This window comes from Dermacentor silvarum, chromosome 9 (assembly GCF_013339745.2).
Source record: "Dermacentor silvarum isolate Dsil-2018 chromosome 9, BIME_Dsil_1.4, whole genome shotgun sequence".
Classification (NCBI taxonomy): domain Eukaryota; kingdom Metazoa; phylum Arthropoda; class Arachnida; order Ixodida; family Ixodidae; genus Dermacentor; species Dermacentor silvarum.
The window spans coordinates 72,351,111-72,377,980 of NC_051162.1; the positions used below are offsets into that span (position 1 = coordinate 72,351,111).

Sequence of the window (26,870 nt, forward strand, 5' to 3'; positions counted from 1 at the left end):
ACAACAAAGAGCTAAAATGAAAATAATAAAAGCATCTTACAACTTGCTGTCTAAGGTTGATTTACACGCGAAAGTAAACAAAAATCACTATTTTATATGGCAAAACCATCGCATGAATTTAATAATGAGGGTACTAGATAAGAAATCATTTGTCCACCATAATTCGTACGTGCTTTTTGTATAAACCAATCACCAGCGGCTCGGGAATCGTATGTGTACGTTTTAGGTTTTAAATTAATAGCTTAACAAGAAAAGCATTTTGCTTGATGCTAAATTTATATCTTTTACCAGCACATTCTTGTAAAATTCTGTTGTTTGTTTTATGTTAAGTGCTTCAAAAGTTGGTTTGGAGGGTGAATCGAATGCAGCACTGGCAATGTTGGGTCCATCACCTTTTTGGGTTGTGTATAGTTTTTTACTGTTTGAAAAAGAAGACGTGCCCCATACGAGAAAACAACAGCTAATGACAGAGTAAAACAAGAAGTAATATAATAGTTTTTAGATACACTGAGGAAATAAATTTCTGAATTTCGAAAGAATTCCTACCGTTTTTGAAATGTTTACTGCAATAGAAGCAACATGACCATTCTACTGTAGGTGTTCCTCAAAAAAGAAAAAAAAACACCTAGGCTCTTTACACGAGGCACCGTTCCTCTAACGTCAGATCCTATTTTAAGAATAGTAGCATGAGATTCAATACCCTTGTTCGGGGTCTAAACAACACAGCTTTTGTTTTATTAGTATTGATAGAGAGCGAAAAACATAGCCACCAAAAATGTAATGCGCATAAACAATCATCAGCTTGGTTTCGAATGTCCGACACGCATATTAATCTAAAAATAGGCTGGTATCATCTGCATACATAACGAAAGTAGGTTTATCGCTAATCTTAACAATGTCAATAATATATAAGTTAAATAGTACTGGGGCCCATAATATGTTACCCTGAGGAAGACCTGCGGGAATTGCTTTATTATCCGAATATTCATTATTGACTACTGCCCGTTGATGGTCGCGGTGGTGGTGAAACTGTTGATGACCGGATCTTAAATAGCATCTTGTGATGTTAAGGAACACACCCCGAAAACCATATACACGAAGTCTTGCGAGTAATGCATACTGGTTAATCCTGTCAAATGCATTAGAAAAGTCCACATATATACTCAATGCTAATTCTTTTTGCACAAAATAATTTAGAGTAAGTTCTTTTTGAGTTAAAAGCACCGCTTCGGTATAATGGAATTTTCGAAAACCCTGCTGCCTGAGTGTTATCAAGTGATGCTTTTCGCAAAAATTTGACATTTGTACATGTATGATTTTGTCTATACACTTTGAAAATATTGGAAGCATCGATATTGGGTGGCAATTTGCTCAATTATTTCTATCTCCACCTTTATAAATGACTGTCTTTCTAGCATTTTGTATACTCTTGGGAAAAATACCATATATGAAACTCCAATTCAATATCTGGGCTAAGATAGGGCGGCTCCGAATATCAATAGCATGCTTCAAAAGGACAATCTGAAAATCACATACATCTCGTGATCTGCTGTAGCGAATGGCCAGGAAAATGCTTTGGATTTCATTGGGATTTGTAGGGAATAAAAATGCAGTTTGAGGGTGTTGTCGGTTTAGGTAGTGGAGACAAGCAGGATGATATGCACTATGCACCAAGAACACAACATAATCATTGAAACAATCTGCAAGCCTTCTGCCAGAAAGCCTTTCATCATTAATATCAATTTCCATACCATTTCTGTCTTTATTGGGATTTAAAATATGATTTAGTCGATCATATGTTAAATCAATCCTTTTTAGGATACCATTGTTAAACAGCTCATGCAAGTAGTCGTTCTTCAATCTTCTCAGGTGTGAGGAAACCTTATTGCGATACACCCTAAATAGAGAAAGATCGTCTAAATTTCTGCTTTGAAGGAAAAGCTTACAAAGACGGTCTTTAAGTTATGTCAAATTTGTCTGAGTCACCATCACAAGCAATCCTGACGACACGCGTGGTGTCTCTTCTTTCCTGGCGAGAATTTGCCATCTATACAAACCTCCAAGCATTGTCCTTTTTTGCGCGATTGGATTCCCCATCAGGCTCTCTATGGGTCAATACAAATTATAATTAACATAAACAGCATTGTTTTTGTTATAACCAAGACTGCGCGCAGTCATCTTAGTTTTTCTTGCTTTTTGCAAGACTGCATCTCGTTTTGCACGAATCCGAGACTGCGCGACAACATTTGGGCAAGAATAATACCTTGTTCTTACTCGGTGGCATTTGTCAATGTCATCCTTAGTTATAGGGACCGCGGTTATGTCCACTATAACAATGCGCTAGTCGGCGAGCGAAAGAAAAAGGAACCGTTCAGGCTATTGGCAGGAGCAGACGAGACTATATTTTATTCTTCTCTTCTTCTAAGCTCGCAGCACACAGCACGAGGAACGAGACACATCCGCATGCCCATGCACCTGAGCGCGCCATAAATAAAAGGCAGCCGATGATGATGACGATGGCCGCTAGATTAACTATTGACTCTTGCAAAACATCACTCATTTTTTTTCAGTACCGTCGTTCAGCTGATTAAGCTGTTAAGCAGTTAAGGTCAGATTCAAGCAATTATTGTTATTCGTAGCAAGTAACCTCATTATATATACACATTCTTCAGCCAATTGTCCAGCTTGAAGAGAGTAACGAATTGAGTTGTTGCTATCAATAATGCATATCAAAATAATAAGTGTCCTAGCTCACTGCCTTGAGACATTCCCGAGTGGCCTGATATTTCAACAGACGAGTAAACACAGCTTGAGTGAAATGTCTTCTGTGTCAGATAAGGAACCTGCCGTTTAATTACCAATGAAAGCCGAAAGGTTATCCAATGCAAGCATTTCTATACATTTACCGTGCCCTAAACGGGCAAGTGCTTTTCTAAAATCCACAAATGTTTTTTTAATGGCTTGATTTCTGAAGAGCACTATCGAAGTAGTGATTATTTGATTTCTGTTACAGCAGAACATTGCCAGAAATCATTCTGGTGACGCGAAAGTGCATTGTTATCGCCTACAAATATGGCTATTAGGTTAGATGCAGTAGGTTCAAATATATTGAACAACACGAAGTTGATATCGCACAATAAATTGGCCGTTTTGTCGAGACATCTTTTATCGATGGAAAAACACAAGTTGTAAGCCAGCTTGCAGGAAAAGCAGCCGAAGTTAACAATAAATGAACGATAACAAGAATATCAAATATAATCTGAAGACGGCACATTAGTTGTGCGCAGGATAAACAACTCTGTTGTAACACCTGAAAGCACCGTGCACAGTGCCGAGCCATGTCATCTGTAGAAAGGAATTTTCGTGCACAGAAGAGGATCATAGTGTCTGGTCCAGATGCTGTTGCCCAATAAGGCTGCTTTATGGCAGGCAGAGACCAGAGAACAGATGGATGCAAACATAGAGGCCTACTGCATTGCATTCCGTACCAAAATGAACGAATGAATGTATGTTGTTTAGTGGCGCAAGGGCCAGTGTTAATAAGTTTTCAGTGGAGCAATAAGTTCTGAGAAGTATATGATGCATGGCTTTAAAGGCGTCTAAAAAACTACCCGCACCAGGATCAGACATTATCTCTACGCCTTTCCTCGAAACACTATACAATCATCACAGGCAAACATTCCATTTCATATTTAACACCGCATTTAAACTAATATACCTTCCAATGGCATGGAGGAAAGCAAGAGTATTTAATTCCCAAACAGAGCAACAAACAACACAAAGATGCAAACAAATTCAGACCCATAGCCACCCATTCAATATTTCGCGAAATATATGACAAATTACTATGGTATGGTATGGTATGGTAAAACTTTATTATTGTTCGTCGGAACGCGCGTCAGCACGTAGCGGGCCGCTCCCACGTCGGCACAGAAAGGCCGAGCCTCTCTGCTGCGTGGCGGGCCCGATGGACAGCCCATAGCTGTGCTTCAAGATCGGGGCTGCTTAGAACAGCCTCCCATTTGGTCGACGTGACATCGTCGCCGTCGTGTAACGCGGGGCACCGCCAGAGCATATGTTCCAAGTCAGCTAGGTCTGAGCATAGCTCGCAAGCATTGGTCGATTGTATATCTGGGTATATTCTGTGTAACAGTGCGGGGTTAGGGTATGCCCCGACCTGGAGTAATCTGAGTGTCAACGCCTGTGGTCTGTTTAGTTTCCTATGTGGCGGAGGATATCGTCTCCGTCCCATGTAAAAATGTTTCGTAAGTTCGTTATATGAGGAGGGAGGGTCCCGATTGTCCATAACCTCAGCGTCGCGCCACCCGGTAGCTACGCGGTCAACGACTCCTCGCGCAGCTCTGTGGGCCGACTCGTTGAGGTTGGGCGGGGCGCCCTTGATCTGCCCCATGTGTGCAGGGAACCAGATGATCGTGTGCGACTTGATGTCCTTGTCCCGTAGAATGCGCACGACCTGCTCCGAAACGGTGCCCTTGGCGAAAGCTCGTACAGCCGTCCGCGAGTCGCTGTAGATCGTGGTCCTTTTGTCGTCCAGCAGGGTCAGGGCTATGGCCACCTGCTCCGCCACCTCGGCCGACTTCGTTCGAACAGTCGCACAGTTCGTGATTTTCCCATCGTGATCGATGCCCACCGCTACGAACGCCGTCCCGTCTGGGTACCGGGCAGCATCAACAAAACAGCAATCCGGAGCCTCTTCCCGAGCTTTGCCCAGGAGAGCCTTGGCCCTAGCTCGTCTCCGACCTACGTTGTGTTCGGGATGAACGTTGCGTGGAATTGGAGCCACGACAATGCGTTCCCGCTGTTCTCGAGGGAGACCGCAGAAGCGGGACTCGATTTCCGCCGGAGGAACCCCCAGCTCCCGCAGGATGCTCCTACCCGCTTGGGTGGTGGACAACCTGGCGTACTGCGCCCTCTCCTGCGCTTCCGCGATCTCTTCCAGCGTGTTGTGCATGCCGAGACACATCAGTTTCTCCGAGCTTGTGTACATGGGCAGGCCGAGGGCCCTCTTGATAGTCTTCCTGATCAACGTGTTGAGCTTGTCCCTCTCCGACCTTTGCCAATTGTGCATGGCCGCCACGTAGGTAAAATGACACATTACAAAGGCGTGCACCAGTCTCACAAGATTGTCCTCTCCAAGACCCTGCTGCCGGTTGGCAACTCTCCGTATGAGTCTGATGGCATTATCCGTTTTCTTGGCTAGTTTTGACACCGTCAGGTTATTGGAGCCGTTTGATTCGATCGTCATACCTAGGACCCGGAGGGAGTCCACCCTGGGGATGACACCGTCCTCACTTGTCCGTAGAGTGATGTCGACGTCCTCTACAGGCTTCCAACCCTTCGGTTTGGGCCCCCTTCGCCTGGGCCTGTAAATGAGCAGTTCTGATTTCCGAGGGGAACACCGAAGGCCGGTCGGCTTAAGATATTCCTCCGTTATCTCGATGGCTTCCTGCAACGCAGCCTCCACCCGTCCATCACTGCCTCCGGTACACCAAATGGTGACGTCGTCTGCATATATTGTGTGGTTGATACCCTCGACTTCGGAGAGTCTCCTCGACAGACCGATCATGGTTAGGTTAAACAGGGTCGGGGATATGACAGACCCCTGTGGCGTCCCTCTGAAACCCAGCCTAACCGAGTCCGAAACGAGGTCTCCCGCCCTGAGAGTGGCTTCTCTGTCCGCAAGGAATGATCGTGTGTAGTCGTGGAAGTGCTTGCCCAACCCGAGGCTAGATATCTGGCTCAAGACAAAGGAATGCAAGACGCTGTCAAAGGCCTTCTCCAGGTCTAATCCAAGTATGGCTCTCGTGTCCCTCGTGTTACGGTCAATGACTTGATATTTGATGAGCTTCATGGCATCCTGCGTTGACAGTCCTGCCCTGAAGCCTATCATATTGTGTGGGTAAATATCCCGGTCTTCCAAGTATCGCGAGACCCTGTTTAAGATAGCATGTTCGGCGACCTTGCCAACGCACGAAGTGAGTGAAATCGGTCGGAGGTTATCGAGACTAGGGGGCTTGCCCGGTTTGGGGATGAGAATGGTGGCAGCCCTCCTCCACATCTCCGGTACTTTTCCGTCGTTCCACATCTTGTTGATAACGTCCGTCAGGTACTCCACCGACTTGTCGTCCAAGTTCCTCAGTGCCTTGTTTGTAACTCTATCCGGACCCGGGGCCGACCTGCCGTTTAAATCGTGCAGGGCCCGCCGGATCTCCTCGACACCAAACTCCGCATCCAGCTCCGGGTTCGCGACGCCCCCATATTCTGGGATGGGGGACGCCGGACCGGAGGCTACCGGCAAGTACTTCGCGATCAACCTTTCCATAACCTCCTCGTCCGAGGATTCTTGCCTGGCCCCGTGCAGCGCTCTTCCCAGCGTGCTCCGCTGGTTCGACTTGGTGTTGGTCTCGTCCAGCAGATGCTTTAGGAGGTTCCAGGACCCCCCGCTCCGCATCTGGCCGTCAATCGAGTTGCAAACTTCATCCCATTGCTGTCTGGAAAGGACTTTGCAGTGCTCTTCGATGCTTCTGTTGACCTCGGCAATCTTCTTGCGGAGCCTTCGATTGAGCCGCTGACCCTTCCATCTGGCCAGAAGGGACTGCTTGGCCTCGAGTAGGTGCGCCAGCCTGCTGTCCATCTTCTGTACCGGGAGGTCTGTGCTAACCTCTTTGGTCGCGCCCTCAATGTCCTCACGAATCTCTGCAATCCATCGCTCCAGGTCGGGCCTCTCTTCCCCGGTCCGCTCCTCTCTCAGCTTGCGGAACTTGTCCCAGTCGGTGAATCGGAACTTGCGTTGTCTGTTCTGCTCGATCCGAAGGACGGTGGCCAAGACGTAGTGGTCGCTGCCAAAGTCCATGTTAAGGTTTGTCCAGTTCACCTCTGCCACTCCCCTGACGAAAGTGAGGTCCGGAGTCGTGTCCCGGCTGGATGACGTACCGCACCTGGTTGGGAAGGCAGGGTCCGTGACCAACATCAGGTCCAGATTTATTGCCTCTCTCCATAGGTCCTCCCCTTTACGGGTGTCATACGGGTAGCCCCACGTATGATACGGAGCGTTGAAGTCACCCGCCACGACCAGGGGAGCGCCTCTGGCGAGATGTGCAGCTTTGGAGACAAGGGCTCTGAAGCGTTGCCTCAGATCCCTGGGACTGCTGTACACATTCAAAACAAAGATGCTCTCTCTGTTCGCCGGGCCGGGAATGATTTCTACCATGACGTGTTCGACCTTGCTCGACGCCAGCCTGAGGTCATGAACGACGTGGGTAAGCTTTTTGCTGATCAGTACACCCACTCCTCTTCCTTCGTCGTGTTTTGCGACAGACCGGTAGCCGGGCAGCACGACGCTGTTAGTTAGTGTTTCCTGCAGGAGTACTACGTGAGGCTTTTCCGAGTGCGAGCGAATAAATTGCTGCAAGGGGGCCCTTTTGTGCAGAAACCCCCTGCAGTTCCACTGCCATATTCTGAATGAATTAGTTTGCACAGCCATCCTGTGGCTGTTGCAGCTGCGTTGCTGAATTGGTCCTGTGAGGAACACTCACGTTCTGTGCCGCCGAAGCCGTCGACGGGAGTGACAGCGCCCTCGGCCCCACGGTTGGAGCTACCACATTCTCTAAGAACGCCTCAATCTTGCAAAATCGCTGGTTGTATCTCTCCTCCATGGCCAACATACTGCCCTGAATGTGCGAGACCGTCTCGCTTAGCTGCTTCATGCTCTCGCTAAGGGAAGAGAGCATCTCGCGAATTTCCGATTTAGCCCTACCCGTAGGCGTGTCTTGCTCTCTAACTATGGCCCTCTTTTTGGCGGGCCTCTCCGTCTCGCATTCCTCAGCCATAGGTGTATCCGCCGGCTGTGGCGTCTGCCTATCTTCCGCGGCAGGTTGTGTACCTCCTACCTTCTTAATTTCCGCTATCTCAGCCATGAGACTAGCTATCGTGTCTCTCATAATCCTATTCTCACGCTCGAGTTGTGCAAGCCTCTCGCTTTCTTTGCTGTGCTCTGGCGGCGAACCCCGCGTTACCTGTTCTGTAGTGCCATTGCGAACTCGATCGGCCCAGGTTGGCTGGCCCACAGGATGGCGATCCCGAGACCGGGACCTCTCGAACCGGACACGTCCTCCTCCTCCTCGGCGCCGGGAGCTGGAGCGCCCCCTAGACCGGGATCTGGATCCGGTTCTGGAACGGGAGCGCCCTCTGGAACGGGAGCGTCCCCTAGAATGCGAACGCCCCCTGGAACCGGAGCGTCCCCTACTTCCTTGTGCTGAAGGCTGGCTGTCCCGGCCGCCCCCGCCGGCGCTGCCAAGTGGCGTGTCTGACGCCTGGTTTGCAGAAGCTTCTGTCGCCTTCTCCCACCTTCTTCTCCTCACGACGTACGGAATTTGATATCGCTGCGGGCACACTTTGTCTGCTGTCACGTGTGGTCCCCCGCACAGCTTGCATTTCGGAGTACATTGGTGCTGATCGTCCGGGTTCGACACACCACAACCCCGGCATGTCACGGCCTCCGGGGTCGGGCATACGTCGGCTCGATGACCCAGCTTGCCACACGCGTAGCAATTGTCCACCTGTTTGCGGAATAAGGAGCATCGCACCAACACTGGTCCGTAACGCACAAAGTTCGGCACTTTCAAACCTTCGAAAGCCACGATGACTGTTCCCGTGTTCTTGATCCTCTTGGCCCTCAACGCCAGGGGGTTCCTTTCGTTAACGATGTTCCTCTCTAGGGCCCCCGGACCGTCCCCCAACGGAATGCCCCTTATCACTCCCTTGCACGTAGAATGCGGAGCCGCCTCATATGCGCTGACTTCGTAGGGCTTGTTTTCCACTCTGATGGCCTTGATTCTAGTGTACCTCGTTGCATGCTCTCGATCTGGAGTGCTGACCACCACGATGTTCTGCTGCAAGTTTGGGCAGATGACGTCGGCCCCAGCCATGGCATCCTCGATCCCTGCCGCCTCCATTATTGCTCTGCCAACGGTGGTTGCACCGACCCTGGCTACGGCGAGCCCGCCCTTGGGACGAATTATGATCTTGGCGTCTTCTTTGGGGAGCAGGGGCATTCGCCCGGCCTTGATTAACTGTCTCTTTACTCTATCTCCACTTTGCCGCGCGCCGGCAGACACTTCAGCCTTAGGTCTAACACTTTCCATCTTGGTCACCAAGCTCCTGGCACGGGTATCCTTGTTGGCCGCGCGCCTAACCACGGCCGTCTGCCAGCCCAAATCTGCCGTAAACAGCTCCGGGGGTAGATCTTCCCCCATAACACTCACTGCCATTTCGGCTAGAGTAATCCGGAACCCCTTCCTCGGTAGCAGGTGGCCACCAAGAGCGGCGCCGCTCCGGGGTTAGGCCTAGTCCCGTTAGGCTGATCACTCGATGGCGTGGTTCAGACGAGAAACACCGATAAAAGGGCGAAAAGTCCACCCACCGGCAAAAATTCGATGTCGGCGTAATTCTCTCGTCTGTATACGTCCGTTGGTATAAAAATCCACTCGGAAAAACTTACGAAAAACGGCTGAAAACAGTTCAAAAAGCGGGAGCCGATGTTCGCCCGACCATCCTGCTCGGCGCCTTCTTCTTCCGACAAATTACAATATCGAAGAATCGAAGAATTTATCACCACCTTCACTCCAAAAAGCTCATTCCAAGTAATCAATACAGCTTCACACCTGAACATCAGCAATGAATGCATCTAATGAAATTAAAGTAACAATAAAAAGCAAAGCTAGACAAATCAAAAACAACTATAGTCTTTTTAGGCATAAAGAATGCTTTCTGTAGTAGAGGCACAACCGCAATCTTATGAGAACTAGAAATTGTCAAACTACCACTAAACATAATTCAGATTAGTAAACACCTTGAAGGAAATCAAGCCTCCCGTTCCATAGGAAAAGGGTTTATTATGAATAAACCGTGAATCGACTCCGTGGGTTAGCTGGTGTTGCGCGTGGTCCCAAGCACGAGCTTCGTCCTCTTATTTGTCGCGCTTGTTCCAACAACTGCCCCGCGCGCAGGAGTTCACAAAAAGTTTGATTCCAGCGGGTACAGGTGTTGAAAGACCCGTTTAACGGTAGATCCGCCCGGTAGTTTCAAGGTACAGGTTCTTGTCTTGCCATCCCTTCCTTTATGGAGCTCCTCTATTCGAACAATGCTCCATAGTTGCCGGGGCTTGCTGGGCTCTTGTAGAAGGACGAGGTCACCTTTCTTAATTCTGTCGAACGGTGTCGTTGACTTGGAGCTTGACATTGTTCTTAACTCCGAGAGGTATTCTTTGCACCAACGTTCCCAGAAAGCTCTTCGAGTTTTTTTCTCGTTGTTCCCACATAGGTAGTATATGGCGACCATCGGCTGTGATCTCGCCGCGTGTTAGGTCGGGAAGTGCAGATATTCGCTTTCCAATGAGAAAGTGAGCCGGGGAGAGGGGTTGCAGATCACGGTAGTTGCTATAAATGTATGTGATTGGCCGGGAATTGATCACAGCTTCTACTTCAGTTAAAGTTGTTTGTAGCTGTTTCTCCGTAAGATGTCCCTTGCCGATGCACTTCTTCAATGTCAGCTTGACCGACCTGATAAGTCTCTCGTAAAAACCGCCCCACCACGGTGCATGATCGGCGATAAATTACCATTTTATGTGATGGTTCGCGATGAAGTTAAAAACTTCTTCGTTTCTCAATGACTACCACAATCTCGAAAGCTCTCCCTTGCTCTTCTTGAATGCTAAGGCGTTGTCGGAATATATAACAGAAGGAAGTCCACGTCGCGACACAAAGCGTCGGAAAGCGTTGAGAAAGCTTGTGGCGGTCATGTCTTCTACTAGTTCGAGGTAAACAGCTCTAATCACGGCGCACGTGAACAGGCAAGTATACACTTTGGCGTAGTCATTTGGATGTTTAACGTAGAGGGGACCGGCGAAATCTAGTCCTGTTACTTGAAAAGGTTCCGAAGCGGTTACTCTTTCAGGTGGTAACGGCGCAGTTACTTCGGAGAAGGCTTTGACGTTGTAGCGTTGGCACACGATGCATCCTCTGATGACCTTCTTGACTAGCTGCCGTCCTCGTAATATCCAAAATCTTTCCCTTATTTGTACAAGTGTATCCCGAACTCCTGCATGAAGAAGTTGCCGATGGTGCTGCATGACGAGGAGCTCGCAGTAATAGTGGTCCTTTGGTAAGACGATTGGATGTTTTTCATCGTAGGATTTCTTACGGTATTGTAGGCGTCCTGCGACTCGAAGAACTCCATTGTCGAGGAAGCATGTCACGTCCCGCAGTATAGAATCCTTTATATGTTGAGCTCCTTTGGAGACGCGGTCAATTTCAGGAGAAAAGGCTGAGCTTTGAACCTTCTTTATCCAGTATAATTCGCCGGCTTGTACTTCTTCTGCATTCAGGGCTCCCCGGGACACACTTTTCCGCTTCAACTTCGAGGTAAATCACAGTATCCAAGCTGTAACACGGTGTAGTCGAGTAAGAGAGCTGTAGTTGTGAATGTCTATAATAGGTGGTTCGGCTTTCATGGCGACTTGCAAGCATGGTACCCGATGAGTACGCTCCTCCGTGACACTCGGTGTAAGATCGGTTGAGTTCGGTCTACGGTGTGGTGGCCATTCATTCTCTTTACAAGTAAGCCAATGGGGTCCTGTCCACCAGGCTGAGCTTGTTGTCAATTCACGGGCCGAAACTCCTCTTGTCAAAAAATCTGCAGGATTTTGCTTTCCAGGGCAGCGTCTCCACAATGTGATGTCCGTTTTACTCTGAATCTCCGTTACCCTATGGCGAATGAAGTCTTTACATCTCTTAAGATCGCCGGTAATCCAGTACAGTGCTATCATTGAGTGAGTCCAAAACTGCACTGATGTAATGTCCTCGGATAGCTCTTGACGCACGTACTCGTACATTCGTGCTGAGACGAGACAGGCTAGTAGTTCGAGTCTGGCAAGGCTTGTCTCTTTCGTCCTGGTCCCTGGTTCGTTCCCGGGTTTCGGCACCACTTGAAGGAAATCAAGCCTCCAGTTCCATAAGAAAACGGTTTATTATGAATAAACCGTGAAACGACACCGTGGGTTAACTGCTGTCATTGAGCGAGAGCTCTCCTTTTTCATGTGAAGAAGCATCGAAGACCACCCTTACTCTTGTAGTACGGTCCTCGCGGATTACTGCATGGTGTGGCATATAATACACTAGGTTTTCTGTATTATCGTCAGTGACCTTCTCGGCTACACCATCGTTGGCGTATTTACGTATGGCAGCATCATATCCTTGCAGAAGCTGAGGGCATCGGCGTAGCTTTCGAAGAAGTTGATTTAAACGCGTCTGTGCGTTTTACTTGATTGTTGTGGTTGAGAATTGTCGGTTTCCATGGAAGTGAAACTACGTAGCGACGATTCTCCATCTTGACTGTGCTTTTGAAGAAGTCCAAAACTGGGTCTCCGTCCTGTGTCTTGTTATGTCCCTCGGGTTTAATCCCCATAATTTCTAGGTCCCAGTAATTATCTGTGGTGATCTTAAATTCTTCCACTGCCGCTTTCAGTACTATTGTCTCGTTGCAGTGTGTGACGGTAGCACAAGAGGCTACTGGTCCGTGCAGAGTCCAGCCTAAGCATATCTCGACAGCTTTAAGTCCGTTCTCCAAATTCCGTACGTTGCCCGTGACAAATGACCAGTAATAGTCACTGCCGATTAAGACATCGACAGCTTTTGGGCTTTCAGCTTGATCGTTATCGGTGAAGTAATAACCTTGGTGCTCGAGCTTGTCAGTAAAGTCTCCACTCGGTCGTGGAATGGATTGGTCGCAGATCTTGGTCGTGACGAGAGCTTCCATCAACAGTGTCTTGCAAATATGCACTGAACTCAGAGTGATAGACACTCGTCGGAAAGTCTTCTGGTCATGATGTCCTCCAAAATGTCCTACTGTAAGACACTCGCGATCGAGAACTTGACAATTAAGTTTCTCAGCCAATTGCTCGGTCACAAAAGTGCGCTGGCTGCCTCCATCCAATAAAACGCGAACCAGCATTTTACTATCCTGGCCGGCCGCCCAAGCAACAGCTTTTTGTAGGTATATGAGCCGTTTGGACGTGCCAGTTCCAGTCATCTCGAGTTGTACCTGTTTAGGGAATGTCTGGGGTCCGGCGGTCGTTTTCATCAACCTTGGGTCACACATTCTTTCCGCATGGCGCCGATTGCACTGTCCACATTTTACCTTTCTTATGCAATTTTTTGCTACGTGATGCTCCAGGGTACAACGGAAGCAGCGACGTGCACCTAGAAGGCGTTTTTTTCTTTTCCTCGAGAGGAATTGCCGAGCCGCACTGCTCTGTACAATGGGTCGTTGATTCGCAGAAAAAGCAGTCCTTTTTTGACGAACGGGTTTAGCGGATGAGGTCAAAGACTCTGTGGTTGAGCGTTGATGGCACGGCTGTTTCGTTAAGGATAAAGGTCGCGAAGTGGATGTCGCGGTAGTGCGAAATTCTTTATCTTTGCTCTTCAACGCGTCCTCTTGTACAGAAACATGCAGAACTGTTCGTTCTCGAGGCTCTATTTTCTCTTTGAATAAAAAGCAGCAAAGACCTAATGCTCGCCTTCTGTTGCTGGGTGCGCTGTGCTTGTTCACCAGTGCTTCCAGCTCCTCCCCATTCCTCGGAACTCTGGCGTGCGATGGTCTTGTTGAAATCGAGGACAATATCGTGGGAAGCGATTTCAGGAGAACGGGGTAGAGCATTGAAGAATAATTATCTTCCGATATCCCGAGAGTCTTGAGGGCACGTGTCTGGGACTGCACAGTGTCGTAGAGGCTTCGAAGGTCACGAAGGTCATTGGGGGATCGAACGGGTTGCAAGTCGATGAGTCGCTGCATGTGATCCTGAATGATCAAGTCGTCCTTAGCAAAGCGCCGCTTTAGAATGTCCAGGGCATCACTGTAGCAGCTCGCAGTTGCTGGAAGTCCCGCGATCGCCAATGCCGCGTCGCCGGTCAAGACTGAGCGTAGATAGTCGAACTTGTCGACGTCGGTGATGCCACCGTTGTTGTGGATCACTTGGTTGAACTGTTCCTAAAAAGGCGGCCACATTGATGGTCGACCAATGAACTTTATAAGTTCGATCTTCGGAAGATGAACACCGGGTGGCAGCGTGCGTTGAACGGGTTCGTTTGACGTCGACGATGACGTACGGTTGAGTGATTCATGAATCTGACGTATACGGTATTTGAGCTTCGCGGACGTCGCTGTGGCTCGATCATTGTAATCGACAACCCGATCAAACTCTGCTTCAGCCTCCGTGGTAGAGAGCAGAGTTACGTTGTCGGAGTCAGTTGCCCTCAAGTCGGTGTGAAGATTATTGAGGCGTTCGCTAAGGATGCAAAGCTGCTAGAGCACTGCACGGGCTCGGGCTTACCCGAAAGCCTGGGCCCAGCCCGGCCCGTGGGCCGGGCCGGGCTGGGTAGAGCAGTTTTTTTCACGGGCTCGGGCCGGGCTCGGGCACGGCGTGTGCTTTTTGACCCGGGCCCGGGCCGGGCTCGGGTTTTTTGACGCAGGGCCGGGCCGGGCTCGGGCTTTCTGCGAGTTATTCTCGGGCTTTTCAACTCTGAAAAACATGTATTTTTCGGTCTCGGGCCGGGTTCGGGCCAGTTTCGAGTCGGGCTCGAGCCGGGCTCGGGCTTAATGTAAAGGGGTGGCGGGCCGGGCCGGGCGGGTAACGTAGATTATTTCCGGGCCCGGGCCGGGCCCGGGTCTCGCCATAAAAGTTTTGATCGGGCTCGGGCGGGCCGCCCAATGTAAAAAGGGGTCCGGGCCGGGCCCAGGCCGCAAAAAGCGGCCCGTGCAGTGCTCTAAAAGCTGCTCTTCCATAACGCTGTCTTGGCTAAGCGTTGATTCGATGTCGTTAATAAGCCGCGTTAGCTGCGATCTCTCGGCTTTGCGCTTGAGCTTGAGTGCTTCGATGGTTGCACTCCGCGATGAGCAGCCAAAGGTCGGTACGATGAATCGGTAGGCAGGAAGGCGATTACCTTGGTACCATCGATGTAGTTCGCTGTTCCGATGAGTTTCGGCACCACTTGAAGGAAATCAAGCCTCCCGTTCCATAGGAAAAGGGTTTATTATGAATAAACCATGAATCGACTCCGTGGGTTAGCTGCTGTTGCGCGTGGTCCCAAGCACGAGTTTCGTCCTCTTTGTTGCGCTTGTTCCAACACACCTACATGACAAAAATAGTCATATATGAGTTGCCGTTCCGTCGTTTAGAATTTAATCTGTCTCAAGGACCGCCACAAGGCACACCTCTGAGCCCAATTTTTAGAACTTTTTAGTCGCACCAATATTAAACACACAAATGCCGCCTTGAGTGAAACTACAAGCGTTAGCCAGTGGCATAACACTCATATTAATAACCAATAGTAGAAGTCCAACTCGAGGAAAGAGTTAATCAAGCACTTATGGAAATATACTGCTGGACTGAAACAAATAGCAAGATTTCCTCAGGAAAAATTTGACCTTCTAATAACTTGAAAAGAATTTCCAAATAGACCAACGTCTTTAAAATTGGGTAATAATATTGTAAGGAGAATAAACGAAATGAAATTTCTATGGGTCACCTTTGAGAGCAGTTTAAGATTTCAAAGTCACCTCAGGAAAATAAAAGAAAGGACACAAACAATCCCAATCGGACTATCAAAATTGTCAAACAAGCATCAGGGCATGTCAGAAAAACAACTGAAAGAAATATACATTAGAGGGATCGAAAGAGCAACTGTATATTTCTCACCTTTATGGCATTCAAGTGAAACCCACATAATAAGAAAATTAGGAAGCATTCAAAGACAACCTATAATTAAAATAGGTAAAGGATACCGAAGCATATCAAACATAACCCTGAACGTCGTAACAAAAATACCACCAATTCATATAACGGTTGAAAGTGAGAAGGAACTCTGCTCTATTAAAAACGACCAAGATGTCTTTAGATGAGATAAAAAAAACTTTAGAACAGAAGACATGGCGCTATTTCCAGACCTACGGTCATTTCATCCTACTAAACTCAACACAATTTAATATAATAAGCAACCAGTACAAGCAGACATAGACATATATACGGGCAGATCGCGACAGAGTGGCAGATGTGGAGCGAGATTTTTAATCTTAGACAAGACAGGAAATATATAACACTCAACATTATTCAAATTACCCTCATACTAAAACGACTTCGAGTCAGAGGCAATATACATAGCAGAAGCTATTAACAAAATTAGTTAAATAAGAGATACACGATCATGCCAAATTTTAACCGACAGCCTCTCTGTCTATAAAGGCCTCGAAAATCCGCAGAATAAAAACCACTTCATTTTTAGTATTAAAGAAAAACTCAGTAAAATGGAAAAATTTTACGTATCATTCACGTATGTCCCAGCACAGAAAAGAATAATAGGAAATAAAATCGCAGATGATTTAGGAAAAAAGCATGTACAGACAGAGAATATTTGAATATAACTATTACAACAAGTCACAACAAGATTATTTAAAAGTAAACACAAAGAGAAATACTGTGACAAAAGGAACTCTGAATGGAACTAAGTGGGCAATGAAACGTATTGCTATCAGTGGATTAGAAATGTAAAAGACATACCACCACACTTCCCATTAGGGCACTGTAAAGCTCAAGCTGTGTCAGCACACGGGCGGCAGCTACGCATCGATTCTCAATTACAGAAGATGAAAAATGTAAATGTGGCGAGTACGATAGATCTGTTGACTACTACTTAAAAACATGTAAAGAAGAAAGAGAAAAGTTACAGAAGAAATCCATGCAGAACATAGCCAAACACAAATCAGAAATTGTGAAAAACAAAGAAGATATGCAAATTGTGGGAGAAATGGTTAAGAAAATCAGCCAATTTCTACTTACATAAGCAAAGGGGAAACACAAAAACCACGACCTCAAACTGCAAAACTAAACCTAAGAACAGAGTGTGTTGTGTGCCAATAATAAAAGAAAGAAAAAAGTCTCTCACAGCCTAATTAGGCAAACAGAGTGGTGGGAAATGGCGAGTTCAGTTCAGTTCAGTTCAGTTTATTATTCATTCACACAGTTATTTACACAAGATATTATATACAGGCAAGGGTCCCATAGTCAGCGACTGCACCGGGACCCCTGATTAATTGTTCTATAAAAAATAAAGCGGAATACAGAGCAGAGAAACAACAAAATGGAATAAGCAAACATACAAATTAGCAATATAACATTATACAAAGTTAATCACAAAGCAAATAATTCTTAAGTTGGTGTTTAAATGAGTACAACGTAGATGACAATTTAATGGCATATGGTAGACTGTTCCAATGTTTAATTGCGCAAAAGGAGGAAGCCATCTTTCCGTAATTAGTATGGCATAAAGGTAACAGGAAATTTCCTTCTGCTGCAAACCTTGTGTTATTAGGATTAAGAAGTAGATCAGAACTAACGAAGTTGTAAGAAACTTGTTTGGTTAATAGTTTGAAAAATAATATCGCTAAATGATAGTTGAACAAATCTGTCACTTGAAGAATGCGGTTTGTACGTAGTTGCGAGGAGGCATTAGAGAAAAAATGGCTACTGGTTATAATGCGAATGGCCTGATTTTGAATGTGCTGAATAGAGGAAAGATGACAATGATAAGTATTACCCCAAGAAGCAAAACCATTAATGATATGACTATGAATGAAAGCGAAGTATAACTATAATAGTGCTTCTTTGAAAAAAAAATGTACGGGATTTGAGTAGTGTTCTAATACCAAATGCTGTTTTTTGTTTGATGTGAGCAATGTGATTGGTAAACTTAAGGTGGGGATCTAATTTAATGCCGAGGAAGGACACACAAGTGGAGGGAGGAATGTTATGCTTATTGAGGGTTATGGCCGGAGAGCAAGCTAAATGTCTCTGTGATGACCTAAATATCATAAATTGCGTTTTATCAGGGTTTAAAATGAGAAAATTGGCGTTACACCAATCAGTAATTTTAGACAGGTCACAGTTTAGTTTCAAAATTAGCGAAAGTAGAGATTTATCTGCGAGGGCAACAGTCGTATCGTCTGCGTATAATATCGGTAGTGCATAATTAATACAGTCGGGTAAATCATTCATATAAATGCAGAATAATAGTGGACTTAAAATGGATCCCTGAGGTACTCCTTGGTTAATAATTTTGCGTTCAGAGAAAGCCCCACCTGCATACACTGTTAATTCACGATTAGATAGATAACTTTTCAGCATATTAAGTGCGGGACCATAAATTCCAATAGACTGCAATTTAGTAAACTAAACATAATGGTTTATTGTAACAAAGGCTTTAGTAAAGTCTAAAAGCACCGAGCCAACAAAGTGTCCGAGATCAAGTGAACGTCTTATATAATCAGTTAATGCTAGCAAAGCTAGTTAGTCGAGCTTCCTGAACGGAAACCGAACTGACAAGGCTTCAGCAAGCTAAATTTGTTAAGGTAGCTATAATACGGCTAACTAATAACTTTTCAACAACTTTACTAATTGAAGATAAAATACATATAGGACGATAGTTAACGACTTGAGCTTTATCGCCCTTTTTGTGAACAGGAATTACCTTAGCTTTTTTTAGAAATGTAGGGAATATGCCGGTTGTGAAAATAAGGTTAATTAAATTACTGAGAGCATCAGAAAGAGTCGGAGCAACAAGCTTTAAATGAAATGCGGAAATTCCATCAAGACCAGGACTTGTGTTCTTTAAGTTGGAAATCTCAGTAAGGACTTCTTCAGAGGTCACAGGAAACAAAAAGAAAGAGTGGTCGCATCGGCTTACAGGATAGTCAGAAGAAACATGTGTGGTATTATATATTTCATAAAAGTGGTTACTGAACGCACGGGCAATGCTAGGAGGGTCAGTGATAGTTACATTATTGTAAATTATTTTTTCAATGGAACTGCCAAAGTGCGGTACATTCAAAAACTCGTTGATAAGTTGCCATTGTTTTTTCAGATGAAACCTATTTTTCACGAATTCATTTTCGTAATATTGCCTTTTAGACTTTTAGAGTTCACCGGCGACGTCCATTGAACGATCCGGTAGGGACCGCATACTATAAATACTATAAAGCTGTTAATTTGACACCAACTTTATTACCAAACTAATATGTCTTAAGTTTCTCAAACTTCATATTAATGTCATCCATTTATGTGCAAGAAGCATCTGGCAGAGATTCTGCAAATTCAATTTGTGTTGGTACTCTTTTAAAAAGAGTGGGCTTTTTGTTGTTTATTACTTAATAACTGCACGTCGACGGGCATGATTTATCGAGTGTAGTGGTTGAACTAGGCATGTCACAGCCTGTAGGCAATGTTTCGGCAAGGAAGCTTGTCTTCGTTAGAGGCGTCCCATTGTTGAAATGTTGGCTGCAGCTTGAGACACCTTTGTTCAACCACTGCTCATCATTTCAAGTTTTCATTTCCTTGTAACCCTCTCTCTTTCAGTAATTACAAACTAACACAAGAAGCAGATTTTATGAACTTGTGTCTTGTTTGGAATTTTAATCAACCTTGCAATTGGCTGTTCGTTCAGTCCTAAGGCTAACGCAAATTTTTGCTGTTGATATCTGAATTGGAAACATCTGTTGCTCTTTTTTGTGTACAGTGGATACTGGCTTGCACCAGTGGGCCACCATAACAGGTGCAACTGTTGATTTTATTCGTAGGTGCTCTTCATTGATTGTGTTGTATCGTTCCTCTTCAAAAAAATTATTTCAAGCTCAATTTTGCGCTTGTTAGAAAGTATGTGACTGAGAAGTGCTCAGAAACCTTATTGCCAAGCACAGGAGATGTAGTGTTGAAGGGTGTTCGTAAATTTTGTTGACATCTATGCACTGGTGGTGGCGTGGAGCAGAGGTAGAACACCCGACTTCAAATCTGAAGGTCGTAAGTTCGAATCCTGCTCCAGTCCACTACATTTTCAGGCATGGAGTGGTGCCTGACACTGGCAAAAAATATATTGCCGAGAGCTAGTGGGGCCATACTAGTTCAGGTGCAACCAAACTAGGCAGGCCCACTAAGCTTCATCAAAGTCACTCCCTCAGCAGAACAGGAATTGGCCTCCCTGGTGCAGTATTCGGCCACTACCTCTCTCATGACTCCGACAATTAACTCATGGCCCTCAGCCCCCAGTGGCTGCGGAGCACCTGACCAAGGCGGCGGTCAGACGTGGGACGTGGCAGGGGGTGCTAAGAATCTCTGGGTCCGGACAGGCCGCCAATGGAAACTAAACCTGGCAACGTTCAACACGCGCACCCTCTCAAGTGAGGCTAGCTTAGCAGGACTATTTGAGGAATTATCAGGCATTGCATGGGATATTATTGGCCTTAGTTAGGTTAGAAGAACTGGTGAGGCTTACACATTGCTGTCTAACGGCCACGTCCTCTGCTACAGAGGTCGTCCAGATAAGAGATAGTCTGGGGTAGGATTTCTAGTTCATAACAACATAGCGGGCAACATTGATGAATTCTACAGCATTAGTGAGAGGGTAGCAGTCGTCGTAATAAAGCTGATAACGAGGTACAAATGAAGGCAGTACAAGCCTACGCCCCAACTTCCAGTCACGTTGATGAAGAAATATAACAGTTTTATGAAGATGTCGAATTAGCAATGAGAAAGGTGGGAACTCAGTATACTGTAATCATGGGCGACTTCAATGCAAAAGTGGGCAAAAAGCAGGTTGGTGAGAAAGCAATCGGCTACTACGGCATCGATTCTAGGAATGCAAGAGGAGAGATGTTGGTAGCATTCGCGGAAAGGAATAGGCTCCGAATAATTAATACATTGTTCAGGAAGCGCAGCAACAGGAAGTGGACCTGGAAAGGCCCTAATTGAGAAACAAGGAATGCAATAGATTTCATACTCTCTGCCGATCCAAGCATAGTGTAGAATGTAGAAGTGTTAGGTAAGGTAAAGTGCAGTGACCATAGGTTAGTGAGGTCTATGATTTCTCTCAATTTGAAGAGAGAAAGAGTGAAATTAGTCAAGAGGAAACAGGCCAACCTAGACGCTGTAAGGGTGAAAGCAGACCAATTCAGGTTGGTGCTCACAATCAAATATGCAGCTTTAGAACAGGAAGATGAAGATAACATAGAGGTAATGAATGAAACCGTAACTAGGCTGATCTCAGAAGCAGCAATTGAAGTGGGAGGTAAGGCACCAAGGCAACCAGTAGGAAAGCTCTCCCAAGAAACAAAAGACCTAATAAAGAAACGACAAAACATGATAGTGTCCAAGTCAAGAGATCAGATATAAATCGCTGAACTGTCAAAACTGATCAACAAGAAGAAAGTAAGGGATATTCGAAATTATAACGTGGGAAAGATTGAGGAAGCCGTAAAATGTGGACGCAGCATGAAATCAGTAAGAAGAAAGCTTGGCATAGGACAAGGCAAGATGTAGGCACTGAAAGATAAGCATGGTAATATCATCAGCAAGTTAGATGGCATAGTAAGAACAGCGGAAGAATTCTATACTGACCTGTACAGTTCTCAAAACATTCAAGATACTTTCGTTCGAAATAGTGATGAACAGGATACAGAAGCTCCTTCTATAACTAGCGATGAATTTAGAAGGGCCTTGAAAGACATGACCAGGGCGAAAGCGGCTGGATAAGATGGAATAACAGTAGATTTAATCAAAGATGGAGGAGATATCATGCTTGAAAAGCTTGCGGCCCTTTATACACAATGCCTCACAACTTCAAGTGTAACAGAGAGCTGGAAGAACGCCAACATTATACTTATCCATAAGAAGGGAGACGTTAAAGAATTGAAGAATTACAGGCCCATTAGCTTGCTTTCAGTATTATATAAAATATTCACTGAGATAATTTCCAATGCAATCAGGACAACATTTAATTTCAGCCAACCAAAAGAGCAGGCTGGATTCAGGAGGGGATATTCTACGATGGATCATATCCATGTCATCGATCAGGTAATCGAGAAATCTGCGGAGTACAATCAACCTCTCTATATGGCTTTCATAGATTATGAAAAGGCATTTGATTCAGTAGAGATACCAGCAGTCATAGAGGCATTGCGTAATGAAGGAGTACAGGAGGCATACGTGAATATCTTAGAAAGTATCTAGAAGGATTCCACAGCTACCTTGGCTATCCACAAGAAAAGTATAAAGTTACCTATCAAGAAAGGGATCAGGCAAGGAGACACAATCTCTCCAATGCTATTCACTGCATGCTTAGAAGTATTCAAGCTCTTAGACTGGGAAGGCTTAGGAGTGAGGATCGACTGCGAATATCTCAGCAACCTTCGCTTTGCAGATGGCATTGGCCTATTCAGCAACAATGGGGACGAATTACAACAAATGATTGAGGACCTTAATCGAGAAAGTGTAAGAATTGGGTTGAAGATGAATATGCAGAAGACGAAGATAATGTTCAATACCCTAGCAAGGGAACAAGAATTCAGGATCGCCAGTCAGCCTCTAGAGTCTGTAAAGGAGTACGTTTATCTAGGTCAGTTACTCACAGGGGACCCTGATCTTAAGAAATTTACAGAAGAATAAAATTTTGTTGGAGTGCATACGGCAGGCATTGCCAAATCTTGACTGGTAGCTTACCACTGTCGTTGAAAAGAAAAGTGTTCAATCATTGCATTCTGCCGGTGCTAACATATGGGGCAGAAACTTGGAGGTTAACAAAGAAGCTCGAGAACAAGTTAAGGACCGCACAAAAAGCGATGGAACGAAATGTCTTAGGAGTAATATTAGGAGACAGGAAGATATCGGTGTGGATCAGAGAACAAACTGCGATAGCCGATATTCTAGTCGACATTAAGCGGAAGAAATGGAGCTGGGCAGGCCATGTAATGCGTAGGATGGATAACCTGTGGACCATTAGGGTTACAGAATGGATACCAAGAGAAGGGAAGCGCAGTCGAGGACGGCAGAAAACCAGGTGGGATGATGAAGTTAGGAAATTCGCAGGCACAAGTTGGAATACGCTAGCGCAAGACAGGGTAATTGGAGATCGCAAGGAGGGGCCTTCGTCCTGCAATGTACATAAATATAGGCTGATGATGATGATGATGAAGGGGGCTTCGGCTTTACTCAAGCAAATTGTTTGGCTTTTTTGCCTAAGTTTACCACATCTACTCGATGTAAATAAACTGGATGATTGATTGATTGAAAAAAGTGTCCCAGCTAACAGTAGTGACGCTCAAGGAGAAAAAAATATAAAACACGGTGCGTGATACAATTTTAAGGCTGTCGGTGTTCGTTCTTCAGATCTCTGACGACCGAATACCGTAGGTCTTTGAACTCTATCTTCTATTTTATGTTTTAAAATATTTTTCAGATTACCTGTTGGCTAACGTTAGCTGGGATACACGGTATTTCAACAGCGGCGCTGTTTAGGCTTTTCGTTTCCCTGCATAGCATTCGCAAAAACACGCCTAGTGAAGACATCGATGTGTGTTGCCTAGCAACCACCTGGCACAGCTGCGCCTAGCTTCTCTAAGCTTCGGCAACGACCCTCCGCTGCCACGCCAGCGATGACGTCACTGCGCGTTGCATAGCGCAGCTTGCAGCACCGACACCTCGTTCCAATACCGACAACATGTTCCAGCAGACCCGCTCCCTCAAACCGGTCGCCTAGCAATCACTTACCCAGCTTCGTCAAGACATGACATTGCTTCGCACCACAATTCTTGCTTTGCTAATCATGACAAAACTTTGTTAAGCTTGGCCATGACGTCACAATGGTTATAAAGATCATGTCGCCGCGACGGCGACACGCACAACTCTCGTAGACTTCGCACTGAATAATTGTAACATGGGACGGCCGAAGAAATACAAGGCTCGCGAAGAAGGAACCGCTCAGCTGGAAGCTCGTCGTGCCGCCAGCCGAGAACTAATGCGGCGATTGCATGCTAATGCGGAGTATCGCACTGAAGTGGCTGCTACTAAAAAGCGACAAAGGGCCGAGAATGCTGAGTTGCGAGCCCAGGAAAACGAGCGTTGTTGACTGAACAACCAGTGACGTCGGGGAACTGATCCTGGCTACCGAGTTATGCAGAATTTCCAGCGTCCAGTCCGTCAATCAACGAGTGGCGCCGATAGCTGATTCCAACAGGATTTCCTCGGCGTCGAGTTTGGCGACAACTGCCGCGTCTGTGACCGGCTTTGCTTCGACACCGATCTGTCTACTATGAGCTCGGTATGAGCTAGGTGATCATCAGCTGCGCTGTTTCTTCAGCCTTGGAGAACTTGATGCAAGCTGCGCAAATTTTTTTTCATACTGCGTGTTTCAGTTGATATAACTGCGATCTATTATGATTATAATTTATTGCTGTGAATGCGCATCCGCAGTAAGCAGATCGTGTTATTTTGTTTCTTCAATAGATGACGAGACAAGTGCTGTCTTCATGCCGCTGCCTTTTAGAGCGCTGTGGTTATTATCCATTAGGGGCACTACACACGCTATCCCATCAAGTGAAGTGGCCAACTCAAAGGAGTACAAAGAGTTTGAAGAAGTACACTTTTGCAAATGCTCAACTTTCAATGAATGAACACGGCAGAGTAAGCAACTCATGGTAAATGTACAACAGTGCGCGTAAAACACAAATAAAAGGGAAGGAAACACCGAGTCCTGGGCTAGCGCTACTGTATCCATAAAGCCGCACTTGCGCCGCGAGTACTTCACAATTAGATACGTACAACCCCTACCCCATACGTTAACCTTAAGAGACAGGAAGAGAGCAGTGTGGATCAGAGAACAAAAGGGGATAGCCGATATTCAAGTTGACATTAAGCGGAAAAAATGGAGTTGGGCAGGCCATGCAATGCGTGGGATGGATAACCGGTGGACCATTAGAGTTACAGTATGGATACCAAGAGAAGGGAAGCACAGTCGAGAACGGCAGAAAACTAGGTGGGGTGATGAAGTTAAGAAATTTGCAGGCGCATGTTGGAATCAGCTAGAGCAAGACAAGGGTAATTGGCGATCACAGGGTGAGGCCTTCGTCCTGCAGTGGACATAAAATATAGGCTGATAGTGATGACCCCACAGCATACATAGTGCCCAGCAAAATATAAGCGAAATAGCACTATGGCCAGGCGAGTGATAACAAGCTATCCCAGTGTGTATGGCGACATACACACGGCTTAAGCTGCTATGGGCTCATTCCAATATCCGTTTCGGTTCGCGATGGTGTCGGTCGCCGCCGCCTCCGCCCCTGGGAAACGTAACCGCTATCGACGGAAATTCGAATAAAAGTGCCCGGTCTCCACCGGGATCGAGCCCAGGCCCGCTGCGCGGGAGCCGGATACTTTACCACTGAGCCACGCAAGCGCTTGCGATCAGGCAACGGAAAACTCTCCTATAAACGCGCCCTAAGCTGGCGCGCAGGCGCACACGACCGGAACATCCACCAGTATGGTGGCGCCATCTAGATAAGGCGTCTGCAAACGCATCGTGCGCAGGTGCAGTCGATGAGGTGCGATTCAGACGAGGCGCGCAATCAACTCATCCCGATGTGAGATGTGGGCCACGTATTCTGGATACCTCTTCGGTACACGTTATGGCGTTACTCGCAAGGTACGAACCGCTACCAAAGAAGCGAATGGTAGAGCTACGTGCGCGGCTACAACCAGGCTTGATCGGGCTCAGCAGACTGCTGTGCAGAGGGCATTACGCGCCAGTGCTCGCCGTCGACGCCGGGCGGAGAGTTCAGATCGTTCTCGTCAAAACGAGGCGAAGAGAATTTGCCGAAAGATCCCTGTTGAGCGTGGTGCCGAAATTGGAGCTACTCTTCAGCCGCTCCTCCAGCTTACGCTGTGACTGCACTGCGTGTGTCTCGCAGACCTGTGACGTTTTTACGTGTTCAAACCGTTACAAAGGTATACGTTCTTTACAGCGTAAGCTAGTATGGGCTCATTCCGACAGCCGTTTCGGTGCGCGATGTTGTCCGCTGCCGCCGCTGGTGACCGTAACCGCTATCGCTGGAAATGCGAAAAAAAAAAGTCCGGGTCTCCACCGGGATCGAACCCGGGCCCGCTGCGTGCGAGTCAGATACTCTACCAGTGTACCGCTGAGTCACGGAAGCGCTTGATATCGGGGGAGATGGGACCAGTCAAGCTGCCGGTATGCAGATTTTAACTCGCCATCGCCACCGCTTATGTACATCAGAGAACTTATTTGTTAAATAAACCTCAATCTGGCAGCGCAAAATGCCCTATAAGCGCGCCCTAGACAGGCGCACAGGCGCAGACGATGACATCCGTTTCAGACGAGGCGCGCAATCAACGCTATCCCGAGCCTCCGCCAGTATGGTGACGCCATTTAGTTAAAGTGCCTGCAAACGCAGCGTCCCCGACATGTAATTTGCATATAGCAGTTGCATGCTGCATGTAACTCGTCCTGGTTAAATCAAGCAGGCTAGGGGTGACCAGCCGGTTTTGAAGATTCAAATATACAATCATCATCATCAACAACAAGGTACCGTGCCACTGGTCAAGTGATGTGAGATCTGCGCCACGTATTCTGGATTAGAGCACTGCACGGGCTCGGGCTTACCCGAAAGCCCGCGGGTAGAGCAGTTTCTTCACGGGCTCGGGCCGGGCTCGGGCACGGCGTGTGCTTTTTGACCCAGGCCCGGGCCGGGCTCAGGTTTTTTGACGTGGGCCCGGGCCGGGCTCGGGCTTTCTGCGAGTTATTCTCAGGCGTCTCAACTCTGAAAAACATCTATTTTTCGGTCTCGGGCCGGGCTCGGGCCGGGCTTGGGCTTATGGTAAAGGGGTGGCGGGCCGGGCCGGGCGGGTAAGGTAGATTATTTCCGCGCCCGGGCCGGGCCCGGGTCTCACCATAAAAGTTTTG

The 26,870-nt window shown here is 46.8% G+C and overlaps 2 protein-coding genes across 2 annotated transcripts in view; both read right to left on the bottom strand.

Moving 5' to 3' along the window:
- LOC119463656 (acetylcholinesterase-1) overlaps window positions 1–6,991 on the bottom strand; it is a 16,612-nt gene extending 9,621 nt beyond the window's left edge. Inside the window, exon 1 of the mRNA XM_037724479.2 lies at window positions 6,040–6,991. Coding sequence (XP_037580407.1) covers window positions 6,040–6,991 — 952 coding nt within the window. The remainder of the gene's footprint in view (window positions 1–6,039) is intronic.
- On the bottom strand, window positions 6,037–9,290 carry LOC125939837 (serine/arginine repetitive matrix protein 2-like). Its single transcript, XM_049655309.1, has one exon. It carries the CDS (start codon window positions 9,288–9,290, stop codon window positions 7,488–7,490), a length of 1,803 nt encoding a protein of 600 aa, XP_049511266.1. The 3' UTR covers window positions 6,037–7,487.
- Between the last annotated feature and the right edge of the window lie 17,580 nt (window positions 9,291–26,870).